At 45.3% G+C, this 20,514-nt stretch overlaps 1 protein-coding gene across 1 annotated transcript; it reads right to left on the bottom strand.

Annotated features, from left to right (window-relative positions):
- Nucleotides 1-350: 350 nt before the first annotated feature.
- Nucleotides 351-17,385, bottom strand: KIFBP (kinesin family binding protein). Its single transcript, XM_075610918.1, has 7 exons — nucleotides 16,824-17,385; nucleotides 12,190-12,288; nucleotides 9,576-9,655; nucleotides 9,303-9,486; nucleotides 6,691-6,784; nucleotides 4,945-5,057; nucleotides 351-3,974 (listed from the first exon to the last, which is right to left on the bottom strand). Exons 1-7 carry the CDS (start codon nucleotides 17,244-17,246, stop codon nucleotides 3,093-3,095), a joined length of 1,875 nt encoding a protein of 624 aa, XP_075467033.1. The 5' UTR covers nucleotides 17,247-17,385; the 3' UTR covers nucleotides 351-3,092.
- Between the last annotated feature and the right edge of the window lie 3,129 nt (nucleotides 17,386-20,514).

Genomic DNA, 20,514 nt, shown 5'->3' with positions numbered 1-20,514 from the left:
AAAAAAAAAACAGGCTCCCATGCAAAAATCTTGAAATGCCCCCCTAAACAAACACCATAAAATAAGTGTAGTTTCCACTGGGGTACCCATGTCCGCAGCTTTGCAAGCCCACTCTCATGCACCTTGCTCCCACCCCCCCCCCCCCCTCTGATCCTCAACCTCTCCTGTCTGTCCCCCTCCCCCCCATCTCACACCCCCCCCATCTCATACTCCCCCCCCCCCAGTCTCACACTCCCCCCATGTCTCACTCCCTTTCTTACACTTACCCCCTCATTTATTCTCCCCGCAACACACACACACCCTTCCCACCAGACACCTACTCTCAATCCCCCCTCCCCACACCTCACCCACTTCCCCCTATGAAGACACCCACCCTCAATCAGAACACACATCCAAACCCACACAATAAGGCCGCACACACTCCTGCAGCCCCAGCGATTTGTGCACTTGGCTGCAGGAGATTGGGGAGGCGATTGATGGCGTGTTGAACAAGTCACGAAGCTGGTTCGCTCTCATTGGCTGAACCAGCTCACGTGACGCCGACGTCACACGCCTGCAGCCTGAAATCACAAATTTTATTCTCTGGCCAAAATGTAGCAGTGTCAACGCGGTACATCGCCGCCAGGGGCAGCGGGCATATGAGGAACTGTAATAGGAAACCAGGGAAGTGTCCCAAACGTGGCGCGCATCTAGCGCTGCCGCCACGAGGGCAGACCAACCACAACACTCAATCATGTCACACACTTTCACCTGGGGTGGTAATACGAAGCATGCTCCGGTCCCCAGTGAGCTTCTGAAAACTGGGGCGAGGAAACAGGCAGAGGGAGGAGGAATTGTCTGTGTGCAGGGAAGGCCCCAACCCCGCAGCAAGCAGAGAGAAGCAGCAGCCGATCAGGAACCTGAGCCCGATCTCGGGTACAAGTGCCGGCAGGCCCCGTACCCACCCCCGGAACATTGCGGGGTTTAGCAAGACAGTAGTTACGCCACTGCCCATAAGGGCTATATCGCTCATTCTACTGCTCCCAGAACTGCACTAGGTCATTAACAACTTGTTTATAAATGACCTTGAGGTTGGGATCGAGAGCAAAGTCTCCATCTTTGCTGATGATACTAAATTGTGTAAGGTAATAGAATCAGAGCAGGATGCAATTTCTCTTCAGAAGGACTTGGAGAGACTGGAAACGTGGGCAGGTAAATGGCAGATGGGGTTTAATACAGATAAATGTAAGGTTATGCATTTAAGATGCAAGAATAAAAAGGCCACTTACAAATTAAATGGAGATATATTGGGGGAATCCTTGATGGAGAAGGATTTAGGAGTGCTTGTAGACAGCAGGCTTAGCAATAGTGCCCAATGTCATGCAGTAGCTGCAAAGGCAAACAAGATCTTATCTTGCATCAAACGGGCAATGGATGGAAGGGAAGTAAACATAATTATGCCCCTTTACAAAGCATTAGTAAGACCACACCTTGAATATGGAGTACAATTTTGGGCACCAATCCTAAGAAAAGACATTATGGAACTAGAGAGAGTGCAGAGAAGAGCCACCAAATTAATAAAGGGGATGGACATTCTAACTAATGAGGAGAGGCTAGTTAAATTAGATGTATTTACATTAGAAAAGAGGCGTCTAAGAGGGGATATGATAACTATAAACAAATATATTCAAGGACAATATAAGGAGCTTTCAAAAGAACTATTCATCCCACGGGCAGTACAAAGGACTCGGGGCCATCCCTTAAGGTTGGAGGAAAGGAAATTTCACCAGCAACAAAGGAAAGGGTTCTTTACAGTAAGGGCAGTTAAAATGTGGAATTCATTACCCATGGAGACTGTGATGGCAGATACAATACATTTGTTCAAAAAAAGGTTGGACATCTTTTTAGATGGGAAAGGTATACAGGGATATACCAAATAAGTATACATGGGAAGGATGTTGATCCAGGGATTAATCCGATTGCCAATTCTTGGAGTCATGAAGGAATTAATTTTTCCCCTTAATGGGGTTTTTTGTTTGCCTTCCTCTGGATCAATAAGTAAATATAGATATTGGATAAAGTATCTGTTGTCTAAATTTAGCATAGGTTGAACTTGATGGACCTACGTCTTTTTTCAACCTCATCTACTACGTAACTATGTAACCATGTCTAACTGTAGTTTATTATAATCTAGTTGAATGATTTCTTATCAAGTTATAACCTATTCTGCAAGTATTTTAACGATTAAAGAGTAATAGGTTTTAAATAACTTATTTACATGTTGTAGGGCATGGTTTTCTGTTCTACCAGAAATTCCTTGGTATTAATGCCAGGAATAGCAAGCGCTCAGAAAGCCAATATGACAACAATAAGGATAAGCGCTAACCACGTAAATACTATCTACATATACTCTAACTAAACGGAAGCCACGGTGCTGCTGGATGAGCTGTTCCAAGTCCAAGAAATGTTTTGATCAAAAAGAGACCAGCGCAACTTCCAAAAAAATTAAAAGTGCAAATCTTTTTTAACGTACTTCCCCATATAGGTAAATGAGAAGCGTTCTTGGAGATAAGATAGAGGGGGCTATTTAACGTAGCATGCAAGGACAGAAGACAATCCCCAAATGATGCAGATACTTCCTGCGAAATGCGTAGTGTGATGGGTGGACTGAAATCGGAGACAGACACAGAATCCCGGAAGTGACGTCAGACGCCGACAGAGACTGACACACGAGACAGGGATTCCCGATATACCCTGCACCGGCTTCTCCTTGAAGTTCAAACTCTACAAAGCTCAAAAGGACTGGCACTTTGTGAGTTGTTAGGTAATTGATCCATTTACATTTTTATAAATGTATTTTCATTTTGCGCTATGAGGCTGCTCTGTTTTATTCACGTGAAATGTCTATGGAGAAATTAGAATGAGAGAGACAGACTACGACAGATACCAATCAGTGCCTATGGTCTAGGCACTCAATGCGAGAGTATATCTTACCACATCTATCGCTTCACCTATTTTTGAGCAGAAAGCTAGCGTTACAACTGGTAGGTGTTCACCCATCATGAACAATAAAAAGGTTTGTGTTATTAACACGCACATTCACAAAGTATTATTTAGGAGAACGAGGATGATAACCTCATTCTTAATCTCTCCAGTCGTGTGGGAAGAAGAGCAGCCATTTCCTTGCTAAGTTCCAACTCCGTTTCTACAACTTTGATGGCCTCTTCATACTTCTCACAGTAATCTACAAGAAACGAGTAGTAACTTAAAGACGTCTGGATATTTTCCAACTGTTTCTTTGCATCGGTAGTGATAAGTTTTCCATAAAGACGGGCAATGTGAAACTTGGCCACCATAGCAGGACGCAGAACATCCTCCTCAAGTTTCTCTGGGAACTTCTTTTCTGGGTTTCTTAAGGAGTCTAAAAACATTTCATAGTACTTAATTGCAGACTGCGCTAGACTATTAATTTTTTTGATTATGTGCGAGTCCATTTCATCTAGTTTATTACCGATGGCTACCTTTAAATCCATCATCTCGTAAAAGGTGTCTGCCAACTCAAACTGAAGTTGCCTGCAGATCAGAAGATAGTATTGTGGGTTTAACTCTTTGCATAAAGGTTCTAGCATATCTACTCTACGCTTGTGCATTTTACAACGCCTTTCGTAATCGCCCTCAAAAAAGGCAAGAACCTTAAACAGAGCACTATGGTCTTGAACGATCTCAATGTGATCTGTGACGTGTCCATCCAGCTGGAAATACTCATTTGCTTCGTTTATATAATTCTGCCCAACAAGGAAAACTTCTCTTGCTACTTTGAAATCTAATGGATATGAACACTCAACGTTTTCTTCTGCTGCCAATATGGAATCATATATGTCACTTGATCCAAAAAGGACCGTCTTTTTCCTACTCTTCTCTTTTTCATCTTCTTCCTTTTTTCGTTGAGCTTTAAATTCGGCCTGTAGGTCTACATCAAGTTCTCCTATGTTGTCCTACAATGGAAAGTGTGGAATGTTTAATGGTTAGAGATAAACACGCACACACTGTTTTGAAAGAGTCCATGTAAAATAGTTTGCGTCCTATTATTGACAGTGTTTAAAGCCAATACCCTATGGATTGCTATGCATTATCAATCAATCAACACATATCAATAACATTTAATCTCCAGAATTAGATCTGACAGAAGAGGGGGGGTGGTCCAAATAAAGACAATCTAATCATATTTATTCAATCAACCTTGATGCAAGACCTTTTTCTTATTTGATTCCATTGAAAATGAGTATGTTTTGATTTTTTACCTGGCCCCATTTCATTTTAATCTGATCGGACACATTGTGCTAATGGTTTATATGTTTGTAAAGTAATAATGCTGTTGTCATTTGGTAATCCCCCCAAATCATTACAAAAGGGTAATTTGTAGAGCCTAAAATTCAAAAACATCACAAAAGATTAAATATTTTAAAAACTATTTACCAAATCTAATAGTAATCAAATATTTTGCCAAATTTGTATAACTACATTTTAATTGTCCGTTTTATTTAATGGCACCGCTCATCTCTACGTAGCTCATCACACAAAATCACTGCCATTTGTTCAGTTTGGCCATAAGAGGTATTACCCCTTTAATTAAAATACCTATAGTATTTTATAGATTATAATGAATGGGTTTAAGAGTCAGAATCCAGAACAGACCTTAGCTGCTGCACATGCAACGCTGACAGAATATTATATAAAATCTTTCAACCCATCTTTGTATGATCATTTTATTCATAGAGTGCCAATGTATGCAGTGTTTTATAGACTACTGGGAATTAGGGTATACATCAAATATAAACCTGAACACTTTGGTAAACTTGACCCCAAAAGCTTACAACCAAGCTATTTACAGATAGGAAGCTCTCTGATCATTAGTAGCACTCAAAGTGTATGGGCCATTTAAAAAGATGTCAAAATGCACAATACCTCAAGCTTTTTCCGTGCATCTTGCAATAGATTCAGACAGTATTTAATCCAGCATCTGGCGATTTCTGCTTTCTTTTGTTGAAGAAGCTCCAAACGTTCCTGTTCGGCTTCATCTAAAAAACGGGAGAAAGATGGACGGTATTACAGGAAATCCAGGAACCGTTTCACATTGGGGGATTTCTCTGGGATCACCCGGTTCCCTGAGATAATTTCCTCTAATGTGCTGGTAAGATAAAAGTAGAGTCAAGTATGGCTGCCGTGTTCGTCCAATAGGAGCCCGGAATATCATGCTTTGATGACATTGCGTCTTCCTATTGGCCTGAGGGTGTGATGCTTGGAATGCAGCCATATTGATTTCCCAAAAAGGGAAATATTTTCGGTAACTCGGGTGTGCCCAGAACTAAAAATATTGTGGTTCAGATGGTTAAAATAAAAAATATTATTTTGGATTTTTAGACGGTGATAAAACAGACTTTAATTTGTATTAATACATTTTTGAAGCTATAGGAACCAAGCTCTAAAAGAAAAATCTTTTTCTCTTGAGCCTGCATTAAAATGAAGACATCTTTTATGCAAGTGTCCTACATTTGATGCAGATTATTCTGACGAGTATACACCATCTCAGATGTGAAGGTGCTTTTATGTTAACAGAAAATAAATTAGACCTACACAGAGAACTTTATAGATTTGTATCATAGTAGGAGCATCAAAGTGAGTTCTACCTAAAACTTCTATAACAGCTTCCCAATTTGTAATGCATTAATGCAGGGGTTCTCAACAGGTCAGGATTTCAGGATATCCCTGCTTCAGCACAGGTGGCTCAGTCGAAGCAAGGATATCATGACCTGTTGGGGGGGGGGGGAGGTCTTGAGGACTGGAGTTGAGAAACGTGCATTAATGTGTATAAAATGTCTTTCTGGGCATAAATAGAACTGTAACACCCAGTTTGAGCTTGATACAAAACACTACTTCACCATGAACAACATCTGAGCTCTTGTTTACAAATAGCCATTGGCTTTCACATTAAGGGCCATATAAACTAAGCAGTGTCAAGTCAGAGAGAATATTCTGACTCGTGCACACTGTGGCAGTGGGAGGCGGGTAGTTTACTCACTTCCCGTAAATGCACACAGAGTCCATTTGTTCTGTTATTGGACAAACCAACAATAACAACAAAGGAGGGTAACTGGGATAGCTACTTTAAATATGCCTTTACATCTAAAAACAAAGAATGACGGCCGATAAAAACACTTGGCCTATCTAGCCTGCCCTCCTTCCCCCCTTCCTTCCCCATCTGTTAAATCTCAGACCCTATTCGATCCTAGACTCTTTCATATAGCCGTACGCCTATCCCAAGCATTTTTTTAATTGCCTTACTGCATTATTCTAGATTAGAAGCTGATGTGTTGGATTTTGTGTACAGTAAGTTACAACCAATATCTTATAAAGTGTTTATTAAGTGCAAAAACTTCCATTTTATTATTGCTGCAATTGATTTGCACCATCTGCTGTTCTTACAATGTCAAGTGTTGGACATACCAACAACAGTGGTGACTTAATCTACATCTTCAATGCAACCCTATTGCGGTCAGTGATGGTTACATTAAAATTAGTCTGAATAGTCACATAAATGAAAATCTGACTTGACTTTGGGTTTATAAAACTTATTGAAGAATGTATAAAATGATATTATTTTGCAATAGAACAGGCTTATATCTGAAAAGCTCAACTCCAGCCAAAACTCACTTTCATTTGCTGCTTCAGCAGACGGAACGTCTCCGGCTTTGCTCAGAACGACATTGGCAGCAGCTAGGCAGTGCCTGGACTCCATGTAACATTGCTGCGGGAGAAGCAACATTCACAAATTCATTTGGAGGCAATAAAACTTTCATATACCCATTTACTAACACATTTTCAATTATACAATGTTTTTGCACTTGGCAAGGCTAGAACATCCTGCTGGGCAATAGGCGGCCAATAAGCCGTATGTGGCCTGGAGGTTTCACCTGCACCCTGCAGTCTGGCCGTGTGCTATCCCTCTGTCGCCAGTGCAAAGTGAGTGAAGATGTCGCTGGTGTGGATGAATACTGTCCTCTTATTCTCCTCTTGTGCTAATCACTTGTTCCCTGACTGAGAAGAGAAGCAGGACAGTTATTCACCAGCTGCAACATCCTTTCTGCACACGTGTGTTGCCCTTGAAGTATACCACTACTATAACACTTAAATCAAACTTCAAACAATAATTAAAGTCATCTATAGTATTATCTTTTTTAAATGTTTCTTTTTTTAAAGATTTCTTCTCATTTCAATACAGTACGGTGTCTGATTTCACCTCTAGTTTTCCCAGCTCCCTGATTTCTTTACATTTAGTTTTTGTTTCTTTTAACGTGTATTGTATTCCTAAAAATAAATAAAAAGTCAAAACCTAAAATTACTATTGCTGTTCAGACACTAATTTAGTGACATCAAAGAACCTAATCTGAAATTAGGATGTGTTTTCTGGTCAAATCCTTTGTAATCTGCATTGAAACCAGCTCTGTGCTGCCAGGTGGAGGGGACACAGTGAGAATGCACAGCAGGAGTTGCCATGTGAACACTCTACTGCCGGCATCGGCCTTTCTTAAATAAATACTTCACTGTAGAATTAATGGCTACAGTAGATCACTAAAGTGCTGATGAAGCTCTGGACATATATCAACGTTTGGTAATGGTTCTAGGTAAACAAAGCTGCTTCCTGCATATATACACCCACTGGTTAGAGTGAAACAGCGCTGTCAAAGACCATGATTTAAAATCATAAGGCACAAAAGCCCCTATTTACTAAGCAATGCAATGAGAAACCTTTTGGCACCAGAAGACCCCTTTTACTGTTCTCATGAATGGGCCACAAGAGGTCTTCCAGCGGCAGAAGATGGAATGGCACTGCTTCCACCTAACAGATACCATTAGAAATGTTGACGGTTGAGCCTGTAAGTCAGGGATGCTCAACTCCAGCCCCCTCCACCACCCCAACAGGTCTTCAGGACGTCCCAGCTCAGCACAGGTGACTCAGACTGAGCTACCTGTGCTGTGGGGGGAGGGAGGCTTGAGGACTGGAGTTGGCTATCTCTGCTCTGATCATTAAGTGGAAATATCACTTTTTAGGAGAAATAGGTGACCTTAATTGTAGCGGGTAAAATGTATGATGTTTGGTAGGTGTTATATAAACGTTTGTCCGCATATTCGGCAACTACTTGGCAAATAAGGGAACTACATTACAACTGTTCTGCTGTTCTAGGTATTGTAGCTCAACTGTGGCAGCTGTCATAAGCCACTATTCTAATAAGACTATCTTTGTGTGGGCATAATAAAACAGAAATAGCATTCTTGCTTAGCTCACTTCATTAGTTATGTCCAGTTAGTACCACAATGAAAATTACGTTTTTTTTGTGAACGCATAGAGGCATCTAGAACTTGGGGATCGTACAAATATAATGGGAAGTAGAAATATAAAAACGTCTTGTACTGGGTGTTCCTGACAAAATGCTCACATCACCAAGCACGTTGGCTACAACAAGCAGATCATCGATAAAAGGCCGAGGCAGATCCTGACACCCAGGGCAGGACGGGTCAGTGGACAAGGAGATGCTGAGAAAGGACTATTTGCGAAGTTCCTAAGCAGGTCGTACCTGCTCCCGTTAACCCCGTGAGAACAGGTGCCAGAAACACACAGGTCTACCACTTGGCCGACGAGTGACACTATTGCGAGTGGATATGATTTGTATCCATTTCCACTGTAACAAAAACATACTACACTATATTTTAGCACTGATTGATTGGTCATTTGTAAAAAGTAACAAGTAACAGTAATTTAGGCAGAAAACAAGCACGTGTCAATTTCATTCGTTTGCTAAATTTGCATTAATTGATAATAATTTTATACTTGTATTCATCCAAAGGAAGACAAACAACTCTGAGTGCAATATTTGCTAATTATATTCAATAAGGGAAAAATATATATATTTCCCGACTCCAGTAAATGGCTAACACATCGCTTAACCTGGATAGCATATCCTTGTATTCCTTTCCAACAAGTTATCCAATCCGTTCTAAAATGTAGCCTTTGTTTCTGCCATCACAACCTCGAAAGGTAGCCAAGTCCAAATGTTCACTGCCCTTACTGTAAAGAACCATTTCCTTTGCTCTAATCTCAATGTGTGACCCTGTGCCGATTGTACAAACTCTTTGGGTGAAAAGCTACCTTTCAACTTCTTTAGAAGCATCTTTTCCTCACAGAACAATCCTAACTGAATAGTAATTCTATATAAGCGAGACCTTCTATCCCACCCACAAAATAACACAATAATAAAAAGGTTCACCTTTGGAAGGTAATATTGCGATAGTGTGGCAGCATTGATTGCCCACTCTACTGGATTGTAGCCATCATACTCAATTTGCCGTTGGAGAGTTGTATGACAGTACTGAGCAGCTTTTTCATACTGCTTCAAGTGTTTGTACACTTGAGCCAGATAGTAGAGCGTATGGGTATACACCTTCTCAAACCTGAAACAACATGTAAATGTCATAGTCCGCTTTATTAGTTACATAGAAAGGTTTTAACGGTGGAAGTTTGAGTCGGTGGAAAGACAAACCTCTTTGATCTCTCTTGCTCAGTAAGCTTTTGCTCTTCCGATGAAAAATGTTCATCAAGATCAGTTGGGGGTTTGCCAATCTACAACAGATATACATAAAGCTATACTCAGTTCTTGTTTTAGTGCAAGTCTGCAAGATAAGTACATTAAGAAACAGCCATCTGCTGGTTACCCAAGGGAACAGTAATACATTGTAAAGTCTTTTGGCTTTTGCACTGCATAATTACCAACGGACAATGGTTTAACATAATTCACATTTCTAGGCTTTTCGAAATGTTCAATAGTGCAGAATAAACGAGTACTTTAACTCTGCACTATCGCTACTGGAATAACGGCTATTTCTATTTAATTCAAAATGTTCAACAAATAAGCTTGTTTGCAAAAATGCACTTTAAAACAATGTCAATGTATTTCTTAAACAAATCTAATTAATAGATCTGGCTGTTATGTTTCTTAGAAAATGGAGAAAAGTATTTTTATTTAGCGCTTCCCAATGGGGTAGTGCTCGTTAATAAAGTGTTTACTCAACCTCTAGCCCAGGGGTGCGCAAACTGGGGGGCGCGGCGGTTACAGGGGTCCCGTGCTCTTCCCCAAAGCATTTAAAATAAATGCTGGGGACCAGGACCGCACGGGAGATTGGACTCAGAGCGAGACTTGGGATATGCAATACAAAAGAAGATAAAGTACCTCCCCCCCGCGTTGTGTGTTCCTTAATGGTTATTTTATGTTGTTACAAAAACAAGAGATGTAATGTTTATCTGTATATTGTACTGAAAGTCAATAAAATGTAAGCTACTAAAATAAAAACAACCGATGACGTCGCCGTCACAACTAGCAAAAGTTGTCATTTGTTTTTAAGCGACGTCACTGGCGACAAGGCGTGAATAAAGATAAGGGGAGAGGAGAGCTTTGCCTGTGCAAGATCATGTTCATTACAGAGAAGTAGCTAGAGGAAATGTACACCTCATGTAAAAATGCCTATAGGTGTCTGATGTATCGAAAGAAACTATGTAGATTTAACAACTTACACATCACTGCCATTGGTTACCTTTTGGTCGTAGGAGGTAATGCATCCAATTGTGTGTAATAATTAGTAAGCTTAAGAGAATCACGTTAAATAAAATCATAGATAATACAAAATGTGCATAAGTAACACAATAAAATAATCATCAAAACATTCAAGTCCAAAAAGCAAATGTTTGGTGCTACTCCTTCAAAAAGATGCGCAGACGTCTTGTACATAGAATATATTAGCTAGAAAATAGAGGTGCACTCAAAGACCACCAACCTTTCTTTTTCATATATGGGGAAAATAATCTGTTATTCACTCGTGTGTTGATGTCATACTTCATCATATATGAAATACACTTATTTTTGTGCCAGAGTTGTCTCAAGATAGCCAGCCCTGTCCACCATGTAAATTAGTACATTTGATACTTGCTGATCCTTGCTCCTAATTTACATCCCCAACCAGTCGTATTAACACACTTGAGTGGATAGTGGATTTTTTTTATTTAGATGAAAAATAAAACATAATACCCCATCGCTGGAGTTTGTGTGCACTTCTAGTTTGTAGCAACTACATTAAATCAGAATTGGGTCATCACGTGAAAAATAGAATTGTCAAGTCACAAAATAGGTAGTTCATCTTCGCTTTTTGGGTAGGCAGGGCCCCTTTTTCCCAGTGACCAAATCACTTGCTGTAAACAGCAAGTCATTACTACATAAAAGATTCAAGGCCCATATTTACTAAGCCGTCTCTTACCATGACACCTTTCGATGCTGGAACACACTGTAATGCAGCAATCCAACCTACCGGTTTTTATGCATGATTTATTATTTACAGCAAGGAAGCCAGGGGATCCTCCTGGAGCTGAACTACATTTTAGCTCTGGAAACATCCGGTGTAGTTACAGATGACTATAGACCAGAGGTCCCCAACTCCAATTCTCAAGGACCGCTAACAGTGCAGGATTTAAGGATATCCTCTCATTAGCACAGGTGGTCCAATCATTTTGACTGAACCAGCTGTGCTCTAGCAGGGGCATCCGTAAAACCTGCACTGTTAGTGGTCCTTGAGGACTGGCGTTGGGAATCCCTGCTATAGACTATAGTTACTATACTGTAGCTCCCTCTGGGCAACACAAAATGGCGATCAAATATCAAGGTCCCGTGGGCCAATAGGACCTGCAACGTCTTCTGTTGTGGGTTCCTATTGGACAGAAGTTTAAATGCCCAGAGACAACCCAGATAATGACACCGGTAAGTATCTCGAGAACCAGGGCGTCCTCAGAGCTGGTTCAGCTCCAGAGGACCCGGGTCCAATGCTGTTGAAAATATATATACAGTATATGTGAAATAAGCAGGATTGCTGCTTTAGAGCCTATTCACTTTAATGGGCTGTAACGTGTCTTAGGGCTGAAGACGGTTTAGTAAATATGGCCCTTCATGCTCTGAAAGCTTATAGTAGAATCTTAACATTTCTTGGCAGTATTTCAAAATGAACTATTTCATTGATGGGGTGTTCTTAGCATATACAACCCTAATGACTGCAAATTGCAGGGAAAGTGTTATTTTTTTTTACTTTAATCTGATAAGAAATTGCATTACTTACCTCTTTCATGTACTGATAATACAACGAGTCGGCAGATTCCAAATAAGTTTGCGCTACCCTTATTTCACCCCGTTCAGCCCAGAGTATTCCAAGATTGTTCTGTAAAACAAACATTTGTGCTAATTTATTCTATAGACACTTCAGTATAACAGAGTCTGAATATAGATGGATACATGATCCTTGTTTAACCTGCATATACAATCAAATACACCCGAGTGAATATAGATGGGTACACACTTCTTGGGCAGCTCATGGTCAGCTGACTTTGGATCTTGAGCATTAAAGACACTAAAATGTGAGGTCCCCCTCTGGCTCAAGGCAACTTTGAAGGACATCTTGGTAATTTAGAACTACACTACCCACGCGATCTGTACACGGTGTTTTGGCAGCTCTGTCCTCAGACACAAGAGCAAGGGTTTTAGTATAATTGGGGAGTGGACATGTACCCCTTGTGCCAGAATATTCACTCAGCCTGTGTATGTATACATATATTTCATATTGACATGTGTAAACATAATGCTACGTTTTCTTGTGCTTTTACATTAAAATGACATTTTAAATACACTGCAGTCCATTATATAGATATAGACACACACACACACACGGCAGAGTGTAACGGGAGACAGAGGGGGCAAAGACCAACAGTCACAGAAGACAGACACAACAGGACAGAACAGGGGAGAGGGAGTGGCTCATTGAGTAACGACACTGACTGGCACGGAGAGTTTGAAGCAGGGGAACCTGGTTCAATTCCCTGTGTCGGCTCCTTGTGACCTTGGGCAAGTCACTTTATCTCCCTGTGCCTCAGGCACCAAAATCATAGATTGTAAGCTCCACGGGGCAGGGACCTGTGCCTGCAAAATGTCTCTGTAAAGCACTGCGTACAACTAGCAGCGCTATACAAAAACATGCTATTAATTAATTAACAAATACACACAGGACAGACGCCAAGCCTCACCTCTACAGACCATGCTGTTTCCTCCTCTGCTTGGCAACACCCCACAGGCTGCTGGGTAATCAGGGTGGAGGAAACTACCCAGCCCCCTAGCAACTGCCCAGCTTTCTCCCTGCTCTGGGAGATCAGGATTTCCCACGGCCCCTTTTGATCCTCTCACGGACCCCCAGGGCAGGGCCGCGGAACCCCGGTTGGGAAGCACTGCTCTAACACCTATCTGTATGACCCTGTCACTGTTCTGCTTTTAACTAACTATTGTCACTGATTACTCTCTCATAACCTCTGCTTGTACCTCAGTGACATCACACCTCTCTGTTATTTAGCAAGTTGTTACCACATAGAAGTTATAATACGAAATGGAGTTTAAAAATCACAGGAGTCATTCTCCAGCCATGTTTTCACTGAGCATAAGCAACAAACATATGTACTTGTAGTAGGAACATTGCTTTATACTGTGTGTATCATAACAACATCACTTTAACAATAATGAAATTTGTGACGATTTAACACATTTGAAATATGTTTTATGTACTTTAAAACTACAGCAGTTTGTTTTTTTATTTAGGATATAGATATATAGATGAAAGTAAGTGAATGTGAATGAAACACGTGGAATTTATGTATATTCAAATTTGTTAAATTATAACTTTTTGTAAACACCAAGGCTAAAAAAAAGAAAAGAAAAAAAGAAGTAATGCAAGTAAAATTATAAATGGTGATTAAAATACTAAATAAATGTATTCAACAAATAGAGTAAAGGGAGACGTCTATGGAACAGGAAACCAAACTAAGGATCACCAAAGCAAATGGCAACAATATAAATAAATGTATTTGGAGGAGTGGCTCAGGAAGTAAAGACACTGACTGGCACCGAGTTTGAAGCAGGGGAACCTGGTTCAATTCCCTTGTGAACTTGGTCAAGTCACTTTATCTCCCTGTGCCTCAGGCACCAAAAACAGATTATAAGCTCTATGGGGCAGGGACTGTCTGCAAAATGTCTCCGTAAAGTGCTACGTAAAACTAGCAGCGCTATACAAGAACACACAATTAATAATAATTAGTATTGTATATGTGGGGAAAAAATTATTGTCTGTCAGCTGCACAGCTCCACATGTTCACTATTATGGGTTCCAAACTAGAATTTTCATCTGTAAGCAGAGTGGTGCGGGGAAGCGTGCCCGGCCCATAACCCAGAGGTCCATGGTTTGAAGCCGTCCTCAGCTATTTTTTTCTTTATCATTAATCATTTTTAATAAAATGTAATTGAATTTTATTCACTTAAGTTTAACGATATATGAAAGGCTGTATTTAAATAAGCACCAGTTATTTAAGTAATAATCCCCTCAGAACAGGGCATTTCTGGCCAATAATGCCCTGGCTGCAAGAGTTTAAGGTCTGAGGCTCAGCTTTGCCTCAGACCTTAAACTCTTGCAGCCAGGGCATTATTGGCCAGAAATGCCCTGTTCTGAGGGGATTATTACAACTATAGGCATGCTGCATTACAACTACATGCTTCTTTTAAATTTAAGATATAGACATACATACGTGATGGAGCCTTTACGTTTGGAAGCAGAAACATTGAGAAATAAATTTTACCTTTGGATTTTGGAGTGCCTGTCCTGTTTTCTCGTATCAGATGTGCTGCCATGCTGACACCTGGATGATCTGCATCCTATTACCACCTTTATCTACACATGTGAGCGCCACACAGACTGAGGGGTGTGTGACATACACCTCAGCAAGTATATAGATGGGGACACGTGTGTGTGTATAAATATATATATGTATAAACACACACACACACACACACACCTTGCTATGACATCATTAAGGGATCACCTCCTTGGACATTTAAAAAAAATAGGTTTGAAGCAGGCGGTTTCTGGTGACAAATTTCAGCTCCAGGAACCCCCTGCTTCCCGAGATACTGAAGTTGGAAGGGGGTGCCGGTATGTCTGCGCAGTTTAAATGACCCGCGTCACGTTGGCCAATAGGAAGCAGCAAGGGATGACGTCACGCTTCCTATTGGCCCGCAAATAACATTTAAAGCCATTATATTAATTACCCTGACTGGGCTGCTACCAGCACCCCCTTCTCAGGTATCTCAGGAAGCAGGGTGTCCCCAGAGTTTAAATTAATATGGTTCCACTCCGGAGACAACTTTTTCAAATCTATTTAAAAAAATGCTTTAATGAACAAATTTCGGTGCAAAAGGAAAGAGGCGGGTATGCACTTTCACACTGGAAGGGTATGTAAAGTAACCTTGCCCTTTCACTTTGTAGCCACTGCACCGGACAAAGGGGTCTCCCTGAAACGTTTGCGCTTCCTTCCTCTGTCAATTGATATCCTCAACATGTCTTTGCAACTCCAATAATCCTTCATGAAGTGTGGCGGGTAATATGTCTCAGCCCTAGAGAGGGATGGAAAAATCCTGGCGCCTGTGCTGCACTAACTGACCCGCCAGTCACCGCCGCAACTGGCAACAGCTCAACCAATCCTGCTTTACTAGCATAACCGCAGAGCACGATTAAGCCCGGATGCTGACGACTGACAGGTCAGTAAGCACTGCTCTGCTAAGTCCTGCGAGTGGGGGACAGGGGAGTCTGTCAGTATCATTGTCATCACTGATGCACACACAGCTGCTGGGAGGGGGGAAGCACAGTTGAGTGCAGTGACTGGTACTCATCACCTATTCTTATCCTCACCAAATTTGGGTTGGTGCCCACATTATTATATATTTTTGTCCACCTATGGCCCCATATATAGATGAACATACTCCTGCATATTGAACACTGGTATACCTCAGCCTGTATAAAGATGGACACACATTCCTGGGACAGCCTGCACATATAAAGATACTCCTGTATACCTCAACCTGTATACAGAGGGACACACACTCCTGTATACCTCAGCCTGTATACAGAGGGACACACACTCCTGTATACCTCAGCCTGTATAGAGGAGGGACACACACACACTCCTGTATACCTCAGCCTGTATACAGAGGGACACACACACCCCTGTATACAGAGGGACACACACACCCCTGTATACAGAGGGACACACACACTCCTGTATACTCAGCCTGTATACAGAGGGACACACACACTCCTGTATACCTCAGCCTGTATACAGAGGGACACACACACTCCTGTATACCTCAGCCTGTATACAGAGGGACACACACACTCCTGTATACCTCAGCCTGTATACAGATGGACACACACACTCCTGTATACCTCAGCCTGTATATAAATGGACACACACACTCCTGTATACCTCAGCCTGTATACAGATGGGCACACACACTCCTGTATACCTCAGCCTGTATACAGATGGACACACACACTCCTGTATACCTCAGCCTGTATACAGATGGACACACACACTCCTGTATACCTCAGCCTGTATACAGATGGACACACACACACCTGTATACCTCAGCCTGTATACAGATGGACACACACACTCCTGTATATCTCAGCCTGTATACAGATGGACACACACACTCCTGTATACCTCAGCCTGTATACAGATGGGCACACACACTCCTGTATACCTCAGCCTGTATATAAATGGACACACACACTCCTGTATACCTCAGCCTGTATACAGATGGGCACACACACTCCTGTATACCTCAGCCTGTATACAGAGGGACACACACACTCCTGTATACCTCAGCCTGTATATAGATGGACACACACTCCTGGGACAGACGGTATCTCTCCAGCAGCCTCCTGCTCTTCACCAGATGCTCCTCCCCGGCTGACATCTCCTCGGTCTCCGTGTGATTGACCCCCAGTCGGAACTCGATCACCGCCAGCCGCACCGCCAGTGTCCCCGCCGCGGAGTGGGACGGCTCGGGCCTCTCTCCTCCCACTGCGCCCGGCTCGGGCCTCTCCTCTCCCCCTCCTGCGCCCGGCTCCCCCGCCTCCTCCAGCGGGCCCAGCTGGGCCTTCACCTCCCGCAGCACGTCCCGGGCGCTGTACTTGGAGCGGTACGGCTCGGTGTCCGGGTCATTCTTGGACTCCACCTCGGACAATGCAACGGCGCTCTGATACTTCTCACACACGAGCCGCCAGTTCTCTGCCGACTCCATCTTGTTCTGCCGGTGAATAGACAGCAGGGCCGTGCGACACTCTATTCGTGCTTTACGGCAGCGAGTGCACCACCCCGTGGTGGAGAATGGAAAGGAGCAATGATGGATACTGCAGTGGAGCTGTGTGATGTGATGGACGCTGTGTGGGGCTTCTCTTCTCACCCACCCCCCTCTTCTCACCCACCCCCCTCTTCTCACCCACCCCCCTCTTCTCGTCTCACCCCCCCCCCTCTTCTCGTCTCACCCCCCCCCTCTTCTCGTCTCACCCCCCCCCCTCTTCTCGTCTCACCCCCCCTCTTCTCGTCTCACACCCCCCCTCTTCTCGTCTCACCCCCCCTCTTCTCGTCTCACCCCCCTCTTCTCGTCTCACCCCCCCCCTCTTCTCGTCTCACCCCCCCCTCTTCTCGTCTCACCCCCCCCTCTTCTCGTCTCACCCCCCCTCTTCTCGTCTCACCCCCCTCTTCTCTTCTCACCCCCCCTCTTCTCGTATCACCCCCATCTTCTCGTCTCACCCCCCCTCTTCTCGTCTCAACTCCCCCCTCTTCTCGTCTCAACTCCCCCCTCTTCTCGTCTCAACTCCCCCCTCTTCTCGTCTCACCCCCCCTCTTCTCGTCTCAACTCCCCCCTCTTCTCGTCTCACCCCCCCCTCTTCTCGTCTCACCCCCCCTCTTCTCGTCTCACCCCCCCCCCTCTTCTCGTCTCACCCCCCCTCTTCTCGTCTCACCCCCCCTCTTCTCGTCTCACCCCCCCTCTTCTCGTCTCACCCCCCCTCTTCTCATCTCACCCCCCGCTCTTCTCGTCTCACCCCCCCCCCGCTCTTCTCGTCTCACCCCCCCTCTTCTCGTCTCACCCCCCCCTCTTCTCGTCTCACCCCCCCTCTTCTCGTCTCACCCCCCCTCTTCTCGTCTCACCTCCCCCCTCTTCTCGTCTCACCCCCCCCTCTTCTCGTCTCACCCCCCCCCTCTTCTCGTCTCAGCCCCCTCTCTTCTCGTCTCACCCCCCCTCTCTTCTCGTCTCACCCTCCCTCTTCTCGTCTCACCTCCCCCTCTTCTCGTCTCACCTCCCCCTCTTAGCGTCTCACCTCTTCTCGTCTCACCCCACCTCTTCTCGTCTCACCTCCCCTCTTCTCGTCTCACCTCCCCTCTTCTCGTCTCACCCCCCCTCTTCTCGTCTCACCTCTTCTCGTCTCACCCCCCCTCTTCTCGTCTCACCCCCCCTCTTCTCGTCTCAGCCCCTCTCTTCTCAGCCCCCCTCTTCTCGTCTCACCCCCCCTTCTCATCTCACCCCCCCTTCTCGTCTCACCCCCCCTCTCTTCTCGTCTCACCCCCCCTCTCTTCTCGTCTCACTCTCCCTCTTCTCGTCTCACCTCCCCCTCTTCTCGTCTCACCCCCCCCCCTCTTAGCGTCTCACCTCTTCTCGTCTCACCCCACCTCTTCTCGTCTCACCTCCCCTCTTCTCGTCTCACCCCCCCTCTTCTCGTCTCACCCCCCCTCTTCTCGTCTCACCCCCTCTCTTCTCAGCCCCCCTCTTCTCGTCTCACCCCCCTTCTCATCTCACCCCCCCTTCTCGTCTCACCCCCCCTTCTCGTCTCACCCCCCCTTCTCGTCTCACCCCCCTCTTCTCGTCTCACCCCCCCCTTCTCGTCTCACCCACCCTTCTCGTCTCACCCCCCCTTCTCGTCTCACCCCCCCTTCTCGTCTCACCCCCCCTTCTCGTCTCACCCCCCCTTCTCGTCTCACCCCCCTTTCTCGTCTCACCCACCCTTCTCGTCTCACCCCAGTTCTCGTCTCACCTCCCCCTCTTCTCGTCTCCCCTCTTCTCGTCTCACCCCCCCTCTTCTCGTCTCACCCCCCTCTTCTCGTCTCACCCCCCCTCTTCTCGTCTCACCCCCCCTCTTCTCGTCTCACCCCCCCTCTTCTCGTCTCACACCCCCTCTTCTCAGCCCCCCTCTTCTCGTCTCACCCCCCCTTCTCATCTCACCCCCCCTTCTCATCTCACCCCCCCTTCTCGTCTCACCCCCCCTTCTCGTCTCACCCCCCCTCTTCTCGTCTCACCCCCCTCTTCTCGTCTCACCCCCCTCTTCTCGTCTCACCCCCCCTCTTCTCACCCCCCCTCTTCTCGTCTCACCCCCCCTCTTCTCACCCCCCCTCTTCTCACCCCCCCTTTTCTCATCTCACCCCCCCTTTTCTCATCTCACCCCCCTCTTCTCGTTTCACCCCCCTCTTCTCGTCTAACCCCCCCTCTTCTCGTATCACCCCCCTCTTCTCGTCTCACCCCCCCTCTTCTCGTATCACCCCCCCTCTTCTCGTCTCAGCCCCCTTCTTCTCGTCTCACCCCCCTCTTCTCGTCTCACCCCCCTCTTCTCGTCTCACCCCCCTCTTCTCGTCTCACCCCCCCTCTTCTCGTCTCACCCCCCTCTTCGTCTCAACTCCCCCCTCTTCTCGTCTCACCCCCCCCCCTCTTCTCGTCTCACCCCCCCCCTCTTCTCACCCCCCCCCTCTTCTCGTCTCACCCCCCCCCCTCTTCTCGTCTCACCCCCCCTCTTCTCGTCTCACCCCCCCTCTTCTCGTCTCACCCCCCCTCTTCTCGTCTCACCCCCCCTCTTCTCGTCTCACCCCCCCTCTTCTCATCTCACCCCCCGCTCTTCTCGTCTCACCCCCCCGCTCTTCTCGTCTCACCCCCCCTCTTCTCGTCTCACCCCCCCCTCTTCTCGTCTCACCCCCCCTCTTCTCGTCTCACCCCCCCTCTTCTCGTCTCACCTCCCCCCTCTTCTCGTCTCACCCCCCCTCTTCTCGTCTCACCCCCCTCTCTTCTCGTCTCACCCCCCTCTCTTCTCGTCTCACCCCCCCTCTCTTCTCGTCTCACCCTCCCTCTTCTCGTCTCACCTCCCCCTCTTCTCGTCTCACCTCCCCCTCTTAGCGTCTCACCTCTTCTCGTCTCACCCCACCTCTTCTCGTCTCACCTCCCCTCTTCTCGTCTCACCTCCCCTCTTCTCGTCTCACCCCCCCTCTTCTCGTCTCACCCCCCCCTCTTCTCGTCTCAGCCCCTCTCTTCTCAGCCCCCCTCTTCTCGTCTCACCCCCCCTTCTCATCTCACCCCCCCTTCTCGTCTCACCCCCCCTCTCTTCTCGTCTCACCCCCCCTCTCTTCTCGTCTCACTCTCCCTCTTCTCGTCTCACCTCCCCCTCTTCTCGTCTCACCCCCCCTCTTAGCGTCTCACCTCTTCTCGTCTCACCCCACCTCTTCTCGTCTCACCTCCCCTCTTCTCG

The sequence above is a fragment of the Ascaphus truei genome, chromosome 8, assembly GCF_040206685.1.
Source record: "Ascaphus truei isolate aAscTru1 chromosome 8, aAscTru1.hap1, whole genome shotgun sequence".
NCBI classification, from domain to species: domain Eukaryota; kingdom Metazoa; phylum Chordata; class Amphibia; order Anura; family Ascaphidae; genus Ascaphus; species Ascaphus truei.
The sequence above is the reverse complement of the archived record's forward strand: the minus strand, read 5'-3'. Positions and strand labels throughout refer to the sequence as shown.

Bases quoted from the DNA above. Each gene is read 5' to 3' on its own strand.
- KIFBP (XM_075610918.1), bottom strand. From the start codon at position 17,246: ATGGAGTCGGCAGAGAACTGGCGGCTCGTGTGTGAGAAGTATCAGAGC. The intron at 9,656-12,189 runs GTAAGTAATGCA...TATCTGTTGTAG, and splicing joins ATTATCAGTACATGAAAGAG to ATTGGCAAACCCCCAACTGA. The intron at 5,058-6,690 runs GTGAGTTTTGGC...CCCGTTTTTTAG, and splicing joins TGCTGAAGCAGCAAATGAAA to ATGAAGCCGAACAGGAACGT.